We start from the raw sequence: 16886 nt of genomic DNA on the forward strand, positions 1-16886 counted from the left end.
AGGTTTTATCTTTATGTATTGTGATTGAAGTTTGACACTTCTGAAAGTTGACTGTGTTGTTATCTTTAACCGACCCGTTGTAGTGTTTGAATGAAATGGGACCGATATAGCGGAATGGATGTCTTATGGGAATACAGTAGGAATGGGATGTGTTGTTATTGTTGTTGAGCGGAATGGATATTGTCGTATAAAAGATTCATGTTCGTTGAGACATGGTTGATGTATTGGTTGTCATCCTCATTCTCATATGACAAGGACACATCCTTGGACGTTTTTATCTTTATGTAGAGACAGCTAGTTTTCAATTGAGTCATGGTTGATTGATTGTCTGTTATCCCCATTTTTATGTGGAAATGTCACATCTTTACGATTTTTTATTCTGTGTTGTCTTCAAGGATCCCCTTCAGTATTTGAATGAAATGGGACCTGAATAGTGTGGAATGGTTCTGGAAATTTATATGCTGGCAAGTAGTGTTGAATTGATGCGAAGTTGATTGACCGATTGGTATCCCGATTTTTCACATTGAAACATCACTCCTCTGAATTTTTCTCTTTATGCATTGATATCTGTAGAAATTGAAGTGTGTCAAAGTTTTACTGTGTTATTTTGATGTAAATGTGTTGGCCCTAATTGGTGATGAAACTGTCAATTTCAGATTACTACACTTCCTGATGATTTCCCTGATGCTCATTCTACTATGAACGGTCTGAGACTTGAATACGTGGTTGCCATTGAAGGTGTTGTTCGGCCTAGGCCAGCTGAGTCTGTCAACAAAAAGATGAAAACTGGCACGATAGAGGTAACTTATGATGACCTTTTATTCAACATGCTTATTTCTCTCTTCCTTCCATCTTTTTTGTAGAGGGTCAAATTTCAGTCTCTCCTCATTTATGTTAGTTTAGTTTTGTACTTGGTATAATCACATTAATTGGTTTCTAGTAAGTCGTAACCATTAGGAATCGTATGGCAGTTCTAAAGATATATATATCTTAAAAGTTTATTAACGATATTCAAAGCATGGACCTTTTAATTTAATGAAACGGAAAACTTTCAAACAATGTTTAAAATGTTGTGGAACTTATGGTAGCTTACATGAAGTTCCAATTTGTAAGGCTCTGATCTTGCAGAATCTTACTTGAAGCCATTTTGAGCTCTTCCACTAGCTTCCCAATTTTCTCTGGTTACTGCTGTCATGACGACATCTTCTTTATTAGTCTCTCAAAAAATATGTGCATGCACTTTGACTGTTCTCCCTGGTACCTGCTGCAAGACTTGAGCCTGTGGGAAGAAAATCACCGGAACCTGAAACCTCATGATTCTACACCCATTTTATTGACCACTAGGCCACACCTGTGGGCCATGAGTGCATGCATACGTCTCTTCATGAACGCTAAGCTAAACAACATACGGGATGACATGGAACTGATCCCATTGGTGTGATTAACTAGTAATGGTTTTTATACCATAGTTTAGTGTATTGCAATTAATAGCTAAATGTTGCTGAAAAGATATGAGAAAGAGCAAATTACATGCATTTTACTTTTGGATAAGTTGACCTCTAATCTAAAGTGCAGTTAAGTTTTTCATTAAGCACCTAGGTATTACTAGTCAAATTAAATCAGAAACTTTATAGGGCCTTAGTCAAGTCTCTTAAAGCAAAGGTTCTTATCATCCAAGGACTTTTGGTCTTCTGCTTCACAATAACAACAACAACAAACCCAGTGAATTCCCACCAAGTGGGGTCTGGGGAGGGTAAAATGTACGCAGTCCATACCGCTACTTCCGAAAAATTAGAGAGGCTGTTTCCGATAGACCCCCGGCTCAAGATCAAGAATAGTTAACACGGTCATAGTAATACCTGAAGCAGAATGGATGGCATAACCGAGATACGAAATGAGAAATAATACAAATAGAGCTAAGAGAGCCATGAAAATAAGAGCAATACGAAAGTAAAAACAGTAAATAAGAAATAATAAAAGGCCACCCCCTCGTCGTAAGCTTACTAAGCCGGCTACACCAGAGCTCCCTAACTACTAGCTATAACCCACACACGCATTAACCTTCTACCCTAATCCGCGATCTCCACATCTTCCTATCTGGAGTATGTTTTTCTGCTTGACGATCTTCTTATTTTTTCTTAATTGATTGGCTCTATTTAGTGGCCTTGTCTACATCCCATCATGCTAAAATTATTCCATACCCAGGTGCTTAACAAAGTGTTTTTTTTTTTCATATATATATTTCCACTAATTGGTTATGCATGCAGGTTGCTGCAGAGGATGTTCAAGTGCTGAATGCAGTAAGATTGAAGTTGCCCTTCTTGGTAACGACTGCAGATGATGCAAAAGATTCAGCTAAAGAGGAAATCAGATTGCGGTAACTAATGAAACTTCTATAGCTGTTTGCTGAATCTCTTGTTTGTTTTTCTTTTCTGTTTCGTTTAGACCTCATGATCTGCTCCAGGATCCGTAATTCTCATCAACTTAATTTGATTGATCACTGGTCCTCAATCGTCACATTTCTTTGATTAATCACTGTTTCGCAATCGTCACATTTCTTTGGATGGAGAAGTTTGCTGATGCTGGAGCCGTTTCTGCAAGGGTTATTTGTGGTGCTTCTCTAGGAAGAGTAGGCTATCAAAGTCAATGAAATTAATTATTAGCTGGAAAATCCTTTTATTTTTTGATGAATATAACGCTGGAGCTTTTTTTACACACCAATTCTTAATATGGTCTGGAAGGATGATAAGGGACTTAATCATTATCCTCTACTCTTATTGGGGAAGGGTCAAAACCAAGAACGTCTTGCATCTCTTTTTTCTTTCTTAGAAAAGTGTCTTGAATTTACTAGACGTATTGGTTCAGGGACGTAATTGTAAACTCTAAAATCAGCAAAGTAGTGACATTTATCCGCACTTATTGAAAAGAAAAAAAATAGTCTTTTCTCTACAGCGACCCGATAGGGATTTGGGCAGGTGGTGGGATCACGCTGCAAATAGTTAAACTTTATAAGGCTTTGTGCTCTATATTTCTTCTTTTATGTCCATGCTGGTATCTTCCTTCCCTCTGTGTCAATATGTTGAATTTTTTATGTTTTCAATTTGCTGTTTTTTTTTCCGGTGGAATTCACGCATGATAAAATTCCAGGACAGGAGAAAAGTTCCAGGATAGAAGTTGCATTTAGAAATTTATTGATTTTTATGTAGGTGTTAAAAGTTGTTTTCTGAAGAATCTCTGTGATGTCTAATAACTCGCCAACCAAGACTTCCGAGCACCATCACTAGTCATCTTAAGAAATATTTGACGGACGTCTTTCTTTAGAAACAAATTTACTGTATAGTTGTAGATTTCAGACGGGGGGACAACTTGCCAAAAAGTCCATACACTTGTCAATGGTGGGATCCTCTACCGCATGAGATGTAGCAGTACTTTTGCTTGATAGTAACTCAACTATAGAGTGCGGTTCCTCTCTAGCAGATTTTGTCTGCTATTTTTTACTCGACTGCTAGATCCTATATCATCAGTTAAAAGTTGTCTTTTTAATGATGATTTGGGAAACATAGGAGAATTCATATCATGTGCGTCATCACTTTCATCACTTCCTTCATCATTGAGATTAACGAAGTGTTCTTGGTCAAAATCATCAAAATCATTTGTTTTTTCTTTGTTCAACTCTACTTCAATTTCAGAAAAATATTCTTGATTGGCAGAGCGTGCTCTTTACCCCGTAGCAACAATATCTGAAAATAATGCATCATAGCGATAACGTATAAGAGAAAGAACCATATTCCTAAACCTTCTATATCGATGATCCACCTGGAAAAAAAAAACTAGTTAAGTAAATTAAATAATGAGACAAATAACAAAGAAATAAAAATAATGCAAGAGACGCACCTTAATCTTTTGGTTCCACCAATCGTCATCTGCAATGATTGTATTTTTTGTGGCATCCCAACCTAAACCTGTATTCTCTCTCATCAACTGGTTATAAAAAGCCCAGTCCTGTTTCATGTTATCCCACTTATTTTTCAACTGTGTTTTAGTATATTTTCTTCCCATCCTATTATAAAACGCGTCACCCAAATTTTTCCATCCATCTTTATTCAAATGAGTGTTCGGTCTATTTCCTTTTCTAATTTCTCTTTCACACACCTCAATAAAAGCAATATGAGCATCATAGTCCCACTTAGCGTTACTTCGTACCAAATTAACATTCGATATGATGGAATATAAATGATCTGAAGATGGAATATAAATATCAATTGCCACATATCTTTAACAGTTTTGTCATGTATGCTATTACAAACTTGTACAAAAGAGAAGGCAGGGATAGCAATGCAGAAAGAGAAGGCAGAGATAGCTGAATAAGGGAATAAAAAATCCAAACAGACCAAAAACATGATTTCTTTGGCAGAAAAGAAAATTTTTTGCAACATGTGTCTCTAAACAGTCTCTCTCAAAATTTTAAAAAAATTCCTCCATTGGCTTTAACATGGTAACTTACTTTAGTTTTTAGATTAAGATATATCCCATCTTATTATTTGCCTATTCTATTAAGAAATATGCTAGTATTGTCAGTACTATTATCATCACAAGATATGTTAGCATCTTAATTAGGTACTACTATCATCATAATTGTCCTATAACTATACCGTACAACGATCATCGATCTAAAAGTAGGAATTTGCCCACTTAGCACATATGTTGTTTAAGAACATATATAAATTTGTGTTTTATTAACCCGTATAATAAAAGATGATTCAATAATGTAATTTAATAATAATGGTGTATATTAAACTCACTCATCTTCAACTCAAATCAAATCCTTAAACACATAAATGGGGTTTCTAAATCATCGCTGGAGATTAATTTGTGTAAACTCGAGCTTGCATCTCTAGTTGAACAACACTTCTTTCAAAAATCCAAAAATTGTAGATTTGTCTATGAATAAAAGGAGATGAAAAATCAAAAATAAAGAAAAAGACGTAAAGATTGAGACAACTTACTACGGAATTTCGAAGGAAATGCAACAACTTGAGAGAAAATCTAGAACAAAGTATGTGTTGGTGAGAGGAGCGGCGTTGGTTTTTTGTTAGAGAAATGAAAGCGTGGAAATGGAAATGTGCTGAAGGTAGAAAAAGAGAATTAGGGCAAGGGTAAAATTGGAATAACATATAATTGCAAGGGATAGGATGGTAATTTTGTAAGTCAACTTAAACTTGTGAAAAAATAAGCACTGCTTATTGATTTTGACTTAAAAAAAGTCAAAATCAATTTATTTTAAGTAACTTAAAATTTTGCCAAACATCAATATAAGCATAAAAGTACTTATAAGTTATTTTGACCAACTTATAAGTACTCCCAAACACTCTATAAGTAAAGATCTAACATATTTCTGCTGCTTAAAAGGAAGAAATGTAACGAGCAAAATTGTCAACTACATAGAGATTAGGGAGAGACATGTGAACCTGACATATATATAAATGCGACGGCACTATTAGAATTTACAAGTACATCACATAGAGTGACAGGTCAATATTTCAAATGAGGGAATTAAAGAAAATGTAAGAATATATCATGTAGGATGCAAACGTGCAACGAAAATCATTTTTTCTACACACTTGTGTCAACAATATCAACAAAATAAAAACTTTTTATGTTTGCAAAATTAGTATGCACAAAGAAATTCAAGAACACAAAAGAGGGAAAGTACGCTATTATCTACCAAAATCATACTTCTTTTAGGGTGTATTTGGCAAGTATTTTTGGATATTTTTTTTCATGTTTGATTAGTCAAAATATTTTGAAAATATTTTTTCTATGCAAACAAGTTTCTTTAAAATGTAGAAAAAGACTTTCGTAATAAAAGTAGAGAAAACAAGTTCTATAAATGACATTTCAAGATCATTGTCTCTTCTCGGTCAAGACCACAAGTCCCACCTCTTAACTTATCAAATACTAAAAAATAAAGAAGAAACTCATTATTTTTCAAGAAAATGCCATGGCTGTCATCTTTACTTTGTATATAGGACTAGATGTCAGTAGCTCGTGCCATATATGTTATTTTTTGAAAAAATTACTTAAAACTAAACTTTACGTTCTAAACACAATATCTTAAATTCTAAATTAATTATAAATATCTCATTTTTACCATTTTTCTCTCTATAATTCATATAGTATCTTACAAAGTATCTAAAATCAAGGATTTGAGGGGGACAGCGAGGGGGGAGTAAGGAGTAAATTACCTAATATATCATTTTGACTCTATTACCTGACTTTCTCTTTCCTCTCATCATTCGTTTGCATCAGAATAGTCCTTTCCTTTCAATTACACTAGAAAACACAAGATTATTAACACCAATTTTTCTGCGAGCAAACAAAAATCCTTGAAAGCTAACTAAAGTTTCTAATATTAATAAAGATCCTTATGTTTTACACCCTATATAGTTTCATAAATTCCGTCTCTCTCTGCCCCTCCTTCTTCGTTGTATCAATCAACAATTTTGATAAAGTCCTACATATGCTTGGTAATGAAAGATGTGAAGCTATGTGTATTGATGATACTAAATATCTTTGTCTTATATGTGATAAGATGCACAAGTAAGTTTGGATCGATGTTGGTGATATCATTGTTGTTGGGAAATTAAAAAAGACAAAAAAAAGAAGAAAAAAAGGTATGTATATGTATGAAATTTGATATTGTCGAGAATTTTTATGTCATATCATATATATATATATATATGTATGAAATTTGTTGTTACTTCATACTATATATATAACATTATTATCTATATGAGCCCATATACTTAAATTTGTTATGTATATGTGGTGAAACAAACACTGATGGACTGTTTATTTCAGAACATATACATTATAAAGTTATATCTATATTATGCATTAACAGTATTATACATAGCACAGTTATGTATATCAACTCATATACGTAATTATGCTACATATATATGTTGAAACAGACATTTTTGGACTGTTTTATATTCAAAACATATATATTATAGAGTTATGTATATGTTATGCATTAACAGTGTTATACATAACTATATGACTCTATTAGACAAGTTGAGGTGTGTTTATTTCAGCGTATATACATAACATTGTTATGCATATGAAAGAATATTAGACATGAATATTAAGCATTGTTTTATATTTTCAAATTTCGAGAAATTTTGTTCAAGTTTGTTGCATATTAAACTAATATTAATTTATAATGTATATTTTTACAGGGGATACAATTCGAATGTAATTGCCAAAATCAACCCAAAATTTTTCAATCTCTAATTCTAATCATTGAAATTATTGTTGTGTTTAAAAATTTTGAAATTGAAAAGTTATTACTGAATTTAAGAAATTCATTAATCACAATTTCATAAATATAGAGTTCAGATATAAAGTAGTAATGTATAAGAATAACTAAAATCACGAAGAGAAACTTTTTAATTGAAAAAAAAAGGAGAGAAGGTAATGTTTCAAAATAGTGAGATTTGTGTTATTTAGCCTTATTTTTTTGTCTCGGTTTATGGGATACAAATAAAATTTAGATAGTCAATCATATTTTTAATATGCTTTAGATATTTTACGTTGTTAACTGTTGTAATTTATAATATTGTGTATGCAATTTTTAAATAATACATGTTACTCTTCTTGGTCAAACTTTTCTGACATTGATAGTCAATTATATTTTTAAAATAATTTAAGTTGTTAATTATTCATGATATTTATTATTTTTTGCTAATTACAATTTATGCGGCACTGATATAATTTCGAGAGTTCAATCAAATATTTTATATCTTTAAAAAAATTTAAGTTGTTAATTATTGTGATTCATAGTATTTTTTTACGTATATTTTTAAAAAATATTATAACAGATTAAATTTTCTTTTTAGATATTTTAAGTTATTAACTATTGTGATTTATCATAATCTTGATGTAATTTTTTAATAATGCATGTCTTTCCTTGTCCAAACTTTTGTGACATTGATAGTCAATTATATTTTTAACTATTTTAATTTAAGTGACACTAATATAATTTCGGTAGTCAATCAAATATTTTGTCTTTTAAATTTTTAAGTTGTTAATTATTATGATCTATCATATTTTTACGTATTTTTTTGGAATATATAAAAGATCTTTTTTTTAGATATTTTAAACTATTAAAATTATAATTTATGATAGCTTTTATTTAATTTTCAAATAATATATGTTACTCTTCTTGTACAAACTTTTATGGCATTGATAGTAAATTATATTTTAAAATAATTTAAGTTTTAAATTACAATAATTTATAATATATTTTCTTCTACTCCAAGTTAAGTGACACTGATATAGTTTTGAGAGTCAATTAAATGTTTTATATCTTTTAAATTTTTTAATTTATTAATTATTGTGATTTACAAAAAAAATTTCATATTTTTGAAATAAGAAACAAATTTAAATGGATGAAAATGAAGGCATGGGAAAGGACCAATGAAGTTGTGCCAAATCAAGCAGATTGACCTTTAAATTTTTTTAAGTTATTAATTATTGTGATTTATAGTAATTTTTTTTTTTATGTATTTTCTTAAGTTAACTATTGTATGTAATTTTCAAATAATATACGATCTCGTCCAAAATTTTATGGCATTGATAGTCAAGTATACTTTTAAAATAAATTACAATCAAAAAACGCCCAAATGCCCCTAGCAAAACCCTAGCTCGAAGAATCCCTAGATCTGTCGCCGATGGCCAATCTGGCCGTTGGGCAGCCATTGCCGGAGGCTGCTCAACCTGTTAACATGAAAGCATTAAGCACCAATAAAGAAGATATGAATTATGCTGCCACCTTAAAACCGACTAAGATAAATCACATACCTTTACCCCTAAAACCTCTATAACGTACCTGCATGGTGAACCTAGAGTGATTTGGGGGGGAGACGAGATTTCCCAAATGACCGTTAATGGAGAATTGGAGTACGCAGTTGTAGGAAAATTCTCATATGGTTGGCTGGATATAATACAAGAATTGCGTACTTTGATTTCAAAACAATGTGGATTAAAAGGTGATGTTAATATTGGTAGATTATGCAATAGATATGTGCTTATTCGAGCTTCGAGATTGGAGGATTGCATGAGCTTGCTTTCCAAACCAATTTTTTACATTGCTCATAACAATTAGAATTCTCCAATGCGTACTTTTAAGTGGGATCCTTTATTCGATCCAGAAGAAGAAACATCAATGGTTGTTGCATGGATTTCCTTGCCTACGTTACCACCTAATTTCTTCGGGAAGGAGATAATTTTTTCACTAGCTGCGACTGTAGGAAAACCATTACAAGTTGATATGGCAACATGTAACAAAACAAGGCCTAGCTGTGCAAGAGTCAAGGTCGAAGTGGATTTATTGGGTGAATTTCCAAAGAGAATCAATATTGGAATTAAGAAGAAGAACAGAGAAATTGTGGCAAAGTGGATACAAATTAAATTTGATTATTTACCAAAATATTGCAAGAACTGCAAGTCGCAAGGACATAATGAGAAGGAATGTTTTGTGTTACATCCTGAGTTATATCCAAAAGAGGAAGAATCGGAAAAGAAGAAAAGAGTAGACAAGATAGTACAAGAGAAAAATACAGAGAAAGAAGCAAGGAAAAGGGATCAAGAGGAACATGGACAGAACAGAGATAATAACTTTCGTGAAAAAGACAAAGGAATGGGGTACGAAGGGGAAGATATCATCGGAGAGAAGGTGCAACAATGAGATGGAATCATAAAGACAAAGACGAAGCAGCAGGTATGATAACTAATAACAAGTTTGAGCCCTTGGACAATGAAAGTCAGAAGGAGGAAGATCAAGAAGATAAAACTGAGAATGAAAATGGTAATGAAAGCTTTGATAAAGGAACAGAAAGTACAAAAAAGTGGGTAGAATAAGTATTTGGAGAATAGGAAAAGGGTACAGGTGACAAACCAACAAACAATATAATTGACTTGTACAAAGCCTCATCTGAGGATCCATCCTCAGGGGAATCAGTCTAGGTGGTGAAGGATACTGCAGACAGGGATAATAATTCAATGAATAATTTGAAGGAGAAGTCAATTCCAAATGTAACTGCAACACAAGGAGGAGAACATCCTGCAACAGACACAAAAGGGTAACACAGGAGAAGCATCAGCAGGTAGTGTAGCAATATTACCCAGAAATATAATAGATTTGTTAAGCCAAAGAAGTCACTTCTCAATTGAACCTGGATCTTGACGGAGCGGAGAGAGTAGAAGATGAAGATAGAGAAGACATTCAGGAAAACATAAAGGAGGCCAGTAAGCAAGGAGATCTTTCTCCTAGACATGTGAATCAGCTGAATAAAGGGAAGAGGTCTAGCAAGGCTGCTAATAAAAAAACAATGAGTAGCATGGTTAAACCACCACTGGTTAAACAATGATAGACAAAATAGTATTTTGGAATATCAGATCAGTAAACACTCAAAATTCATTTGAGAGGTTGACTGATTTGAAAAGGCGGAACAAATATGCATACATAGCCCTTCTAGAACCCCCTTTTCAAGGGCCTCAACAGATAGATGAATACGAAAAAAAAACTGAAGATGGAAAATGTTGTTGTAAATCTCTGTAAAAATATGGATTTTTTGGAATAAAGATTGGATAGGAGAGAGAGCGCCTGATAGTATACAACAAATTACAGTCAAGTTCACTCATAATACAATGCTAAAGGTGATTTATATTACTGTTGTATATGCAAGATGCAGTGCTATTGAGAGGCTACAATTATGGGAAGATTTGGAATTTCTAAGTTCTCAAATCAAGCAGCCATGGATTGTAGGAGGATATTTTAACGTTATTCTGAAATCAGAAGAGAAATGGGGTGGACTGCCAATCACTTATGAAGAAGTTGCTGATTTTTCACAATGTATTAATAACTGCAGCTTAGTGGATTTAAAGTATTTTGGTAGTGATTACACTTGGTGGAATGGTAAAGTAGGGGAAGAATGCATATTCAAAAGGCAGGACAGGATTCTAGGTAATCAGGATTTTATGAATGATTTTCCTTCATCAGAAGTTCATCATTTAATAAGGCAGGGTTCTGATCATGCTCCAATACAAACTGCAACACTAATCAAAAAAGAGGTGCTAAACCTTTAAGATTTTTAAATTTCTAGACTAAACATGAGCAATTCAATATGGTGGTTAAAAAGGTGTGGGACAGAAAGGTGGAAGGCAATCCTTTTAAAGTAGTCATGAAAAAATAAAGGCATTACAAGGTGAATTAGTTAGATGGAGCAAAGAGACTTATGGCAATTTCTTTCAGAAAGTGGCTACAATGGAAGATTTTATAAAGATGAAAGAAATACAGTTGGAGACGAACAATTCAGAAGAGAATAGATTGGAATTAAGAAATGCTGAAAAAGAGTTGATGCAGTATTATAAAATAGAGGAAGAATATTGGAAACAAAATGCAGGAATGACATGGTTTAAGGATGGTGATAGGAATACTAAATTCTTTCACTCATATGTCATAGGAAGGAGAAGAAAGCTGATAATAAATGAAATTAAAAATGCTAAAGATGTGATATTAAAGGAGACTAGGGAAATTGGTGATGAAGCTGTTAGGGTATTTAAAGAACAATTCTCTGAACAAGGAACTTCGGAGGAATATATAATGATATATAATCTGCCAAAGCTGATTACGGAGGATCAACGAATTGATATGGACAACGCTCTCAGGTGCGTTCTATAACTAGAAGTGCAGGCGCGGCATAGCGTCATGGTAGCGCAGAGGGGTCATCTTCGGCAACCAACCGGGGTCATGGAGCCGGCCTCCCCCGCCGTCCCCCCTGCGGCACGAAGCCGCTGATGCCGAGTCGGCTCCTATGCCGCTAGCTATGCCCTGCTTGGTCCCCCTCCCCGGCGGGTCTCTTTGTATGTGTTGTCCGGAAAGAGGAGGACTCAATGATTATTCGTTCGCCGGAACCAGAAGTTCCAATTTTGGGGCAGTGTTGAGTCCATGCAGACTCTAAATTCGTCTAGCGCTTCAAACTGTAGAAGAAGTAAAAGATGCATTTTTCTCACTTAATAAGGATAGTGCCAGTGGCCCGGATGGTTTCTCAGGTGAATTTTTTCAAAACTGTTGGGATATAATTGGAAATGATATTTTCATAGTAGTAATGGCTTTCTTTTGTGGGATGGAGCTTCCAAGGTACATTACAAATACTAACCTAGTATTAATTCCTAAGAAAGACAAGTTTGAAAGAATGACTGACCTAAGGCCAATCAGTTTGAGTTCTTATATTAATAAGATCATTTCAAAGGTTATTCATGCTAGGATTGTGAAATGTTTACCTGATATTATTTCAAAGAATCAATCTGGGTTCATGAAAGGAAGAAGCATAACTGAAAATGTCTTACTGGCACAGAAAATCATTAGAGATATTAACAAAAGGAATAAGCACCATAATCTGGTTGTAAAATTGGATATGGCAAAGGCTAATGATAAGAGTGTCGTGGTTGTATTTAATAAGAGTTTTCAGATAAATGGGTTTCTCCAAAGAGTGATTGATATGGTGTGGAGATTAATTTCAAATAACTGATACTCAGTGATTGTAAATGGAAAGGTTTTTGGCTTCTTCCACTCCTTAAGAGGGTTAAAACAAGGTGATCCTCTATCACCCACTTTATTTATAACTGTTGCTGAAGTTTTAGCTAGAAGCCTGAATAAGCTTAAAGAAGATGAGAAGTTCATAGGATTTGGAATGCCCAAATGGAGTGAAAGTATTAATCATTTGTCATATGCAGATGATGCAATCCTCTTTTGCTCAGGTCATAAAGGTTCAGTGAAAAAGATGATGAGGGTATTACAGGACTATGAAAAAGTGTTTGGACATTTAATCAATCTCTCCAAGAGCTATATATATGTTTATGAGAAAATTTCAATGGCTGATAAGCACAAGCTGTGGACATTAACAGGCATTGTTATTGGAAATTTCCCATTTACATACCTGGGATGTCTAATTTTTTATGAAAGAAAAAAGAAGATATACTTTGAGGAAATCATAAATAAAATTGCTAAAAGAATTCTGGCTTGACATGGAAGGATGTTGACTTATGGGGGGAGGTATGTGTTGTTGTGTAATGGCCTTCAATCAATGCCAGTATATCTGATGTCTGTAATAAATCCTCCGAAAGGTGTTATTGATTAAATACATAAGATGATGGCAAGGTTTTTTTGGGGCAAAATAGGAGGTTCAAAAGGGAAGAATAGGGTTACATGGGATGATTTGTGTTATCCAAAATCAGAAGGGAGAATTGGCTTTAGATCTTTGCATACAGTTTCTGATGCTTTGTTTGCAAAGCTATGGTGGAATTTCATAACATCTACAAACTCTTGTGGAGCCATTTTATGTGGAATAAGTATTGCAAGAAGAAACATCCTGTAATTGCATAGGGTTTTAGAATTCACAAGTTTGGAGAAAAATGATACAGGTTAGGGCGAAAATAGAACACAATATCTTTTAGCAGATTAAGAATGGAGGTGTCAGCTTCTGGTTTGATAACTGGACTCAATTAGGGGCATTATTTTTCATAGAAGAAGGCAACAATATGGAGGAGGAGATTGAAGTCAAAGAATTTATAACAGAAGATAGTTCCTGGAATGTGGATAAGCTGAAAGAGTGTATTTCTGAAGAGCTGATACAACACATAAATGATACCATTAAACCGCATCAATATGGAACAGAAAGGGATAAAGCCTGGTGGATGACTACTTCAGATGGTAAATTCAGTGTCAAGGATGCACATGAGGTATTAAGGAAGAAAAGGAGGACCAATGAGGAATGTAAACTTATTTGGAACAAAATTTTGCCTACAAAGTTATGTTTCTTTTATGGAGAGCTTGGAAAGGAAGAATACCTACAGATGACAATCTTGTTAAACTAAGGATTCAAATCGTATCAAGATGTTGGTGCTGTGAGGAATCCAAACAGAAAACCATAGAGCATTTATTTCTAATAGCTCCCATAGCTACTAAGCTATGGAAGTAGTTTGCTGATTTTGCAGGTATTAAAATTAAAGGAGCACAACTACCACATGTGATCAGAATATGGTGGTTTAAAGAAGCACCCATAAAATTGCAATAAATCTATAAGATGTTACCAACAATTATTGTATGGGTTCTGTGGAAAAGGAGAAATAAACTCAAACATGGAGAGAGTTAAAGTTTTAAAAGTGTGAACAATCAAGTGATGACATTGCTCAAACAGGTTATACAGTTGAAATTCCCAATGGTAAAGGAAATAGGAAACAATTGGGCAGATATGGTGACCAAGTTTAAGAAGTACAAACCAAGGTTGTTTTGCTATGCAGTAAAATGGTATCCACCAACACAAGGGAGATTAAAGTGCAATACAGATGGGGATTCTAAGGGCAATCTAGGACAAGGAGCATATGGATTTGTTGCGAGAGGAGATGAGAGAAATTTAATATATGCCCAAGCAGGTGGGTTGGGTTTTACTACTAATATGATAGCAGAGATGACAGCAATACTAGAGGTGGTAAGATTGTGTGCATTAAGGAATTGGCATGACATGGAAATAGAATCAAATTCTTTGGCTTTGGTTAATATTGTTAGAAATGTCTGGCGAATCCCATGGGAAATGATTGAAGCAGTGGATGAGATAAGGAACCTGATGTCTAACATAAATGCTACAATCACACACATTTATAGGGAGGGGAACACACTTGCAGACTATTCAGCAAATCTTGCTACTCAATCAGAACATACAACAACATTCAACAATTTTCAGCAATTACCTACAGCAGGTAGGAAGATTCTTAATATGGACAAGATGCAAATTCCTAATTTAAGGATTAGACCTACAAGGATAAATCCATATTTACAAAATGTTCAGCCTACATAACACATGAAAAGTGACGATTCTGAGTAGCAAAGAAATTTACAGTGAACTATAAATCCTTATATAAGGATGAATAGTGCTGCTAAATCAAATTGGCCAATCAATGTTAGCTCACAAAAACTATCACCAAAAATAAAGGGGAGATGCGTCTTATCTGTCCATCGGCCTAGGAGGTCAATCATAAGACTACATCAGCAAAGGATCCATCATCTTCGAAGCACATCTACCAGAAAAAGGAAAGGAAAATATTCACAGTGGATACAAAGTAATAAAGAAAGGATGAAGGGTTATGTATGGATGAAATACAAACCTTTGACGCTTTCTCCTTTTTCGTCATTTCGAAACAACCCAACCATCTGAAGCTTAAAAGAGTTAGCGAAATGGAGAGGGGTGAGGTGGACGCACAAAGAATTGAAGATATTGAGTCAGTAGTTAGAATTAGCTCGGAGAAAGAAATAGTGCATTTGAATGTGCTTGAGCTACCTGCTAAGCTTGTAACTGAAGGATCTGGAGAATCTGAGGATGCCCGGGTGCACAGGAAGATTCTGGAAAGCCAGTACTAGAAGCACAAACAGCTAAAGATATTAGCTTAGCATTTAGGCAAATAGCTGAGAACTTGAATGTTCTTGAGCAACCTAATGCTGAGCGAGCAACTGAAGAATCTGGGAGTTCTAACAATACAGCGGTGTTTGAAGTGTTAAGTTCAGTGCAGAACGATTCTGGAATGCTTAGAGGTGGAAGCACAAAAAATTAAAAATATCGAGTCACCATTTAGAATTAGATCTGAGAAAGAAATAGTCCATTCGAATATGATTTGAGTTACCTGATGCTAAGCTTGTAACTGTCGAATATGGGGAATCTGGCAATGCGTCGGTGTTTGACGTTTCTAGAACATAACTGGAAGCACAAACAGCCGAAGATATCAGCACATTATTTAGGCAAAGTAGTTGAGAAATCGAATGTTCTTGAGCAACCTAATGCTGAGCTAGCAACTAAAGAATTTGGGAGTTCTAAGCACAAGGATGGAACAAGTTTTATCACCCACAGAAGAAGAAGAAGCTTGAAATTGAGCCGGCTAAAGCTTAGGAGCATGAATGATGGTGGAGAAGATACCAAAGATGGAAATGGCAATAGTATTGTATCCTTTCATTTACACAGCTAGGTCAAATAGGAAATTGGGCTTGACCCGCAACAATGTTCAGGCTTTGCTTTATTTTGGCACTGGGCCAGACAATGTTTTGTTACTTCTTGATTAGTTATTAATAAAATGGCTGCAAAGCCACAAAAATTATATTAAAAAAAAAACTTTTTTAATAAATTAATTTTTTAAGTATTATGATTTATAAAACTTTTATTCTATTCCAACTTAAGCGACACAATGCTTAGATGGACATAATAATCAATTAAGGGTGATATAGTAAAATCATGATTGAAGAAGTGAAGCAATTAAGCAGACATGTTTTAAATAACCTATAATAATTAATTAAAAGTGATATAGCAAAATTACTATAAGGAAAATACTTGTGAAAAAAATTAAATGGGTCTCATATAAAATGTCAAGTTAATTTAGCATTAAATATTATTAATTTTTTTAATACTTAGATAACTTTATAATAATTTTTTAATATTTAGTTGACTTAAATAATTAATTAGAGATGATATAGTAAATTACAATTGGTGCAGCTAAAGCGGATATGTCATAAATATTTATTTTTTTTATTAAATATTATTAATTTTTTAATACTTAAATGATATATAATCATTAATTAGGGGTGATATAGTAAAGTTACGAAGCAGCTGAATGGTCAGCAAGGAGGACGATGAGAAGCTGCTCACTCACTCTTATATCTACTATATATAAGTGTCAGTTAGTTGACAACTCAAATAGGCAGTTGGCGGTTGTCATGCCTGCTTTCAGTTGTTTGCTTGCTCCATGATTTTACTATATCACCCTTAATTAATTATTAT

At 33.7% G+C, this 16886-nt stretch overlaps 2 protein-coding genes across 14 annotated transcripts in view; one reads left to right on the plus strand and one right to left on the minus strand.

The window, feature by feature from the left end:
* Positions 1–16886, plus strand: part of LOC107879482 (aspartate--tRNA ligase, chloroplastic/mitochondrial) — a 32617-nt gene that overhangs the window by 561 nt on the left and 15170 nt on the right. The window contains exons 2-4 of one of the 4 annotated variants that reach the window (XR_007044836.1): positions 657–800; positions 2268–2377; positions 3207–9840. Coding sequence is in view for 2 of the 4 variants with exons in the window: in XM_047396803.1 (XP_047252759.1) it covers positions 699–800; positions 2268–2377; positions 2465–2528 (276 nt within the window). In the remaining 2 variants the exon portion in view is untranslated. Of the gene's footprint in view, positions 1–656; positions 801–2267; positions 2378–2464; positions 2828–3147; positions 9841–16886 lie in introns of those variants that run through there. The other 3 variants (XR_007044837.1, XM_047396803.1, XM_047396802.1) reach the window with 3 other exon arrangements.
* On the minus strand, positions 8588–16115 carry LOC107842763. 10 transcript variants are annotated; one of them, XR_007044833.1, is made up of 5 exons: positions 15742–16115; positions 15402–15645; positions 15229–15274; positions 10239–15141; positions 8588–10126 (listed from the first exon to the last, which is right to left on the minus strand). XR_007044833.1 is itself a non-coding variant. In XM_016686748.2 (5 exons), exons 1-5 carry the CDS (start codon positions 16008–16010, stop codon positions 15097–15099), a joined length of 294 nt encoding a protein of 97 aa, XP_016542234.1. In that variant the 5' UTR covers positions 16011–16114; the 3' UTR covers positions 14751–15096. The 10 variants fall into 10 exon arrangements, 2 of the variants coding, with proteins under 2 accessions (XP_016542234.1, XP_016542235.1); XR_007044835.1 differs by lacking the exon at positions 8588–10126 and having other exon boundaries at positions 14751–15141; positions 15402–15637; positions 15742–15815; positions 15964–16112; XR_007044834.1 differs by lacking the exon at positions 8588–10126 and having other exon boundaries at positions 14751–15141; positions 15229–15280; positions 15742–15815; positions 15964–16112.

Source organism: Capsicum annuum, chromosome 9 (genome assembly GCF_002878395.1).
Source record: "Capsicum annuum cultivar UCD-10X-F1 chromosome 9, UCD10Xv1.1, whole genome shotgun sequence".
Lineage (NCBI taxonomy): Eukaryota > Viridiplantae > Streptophyta > Magnoliopsida > Solanales > Solanaceae > Capsicum > Capsicum annuum.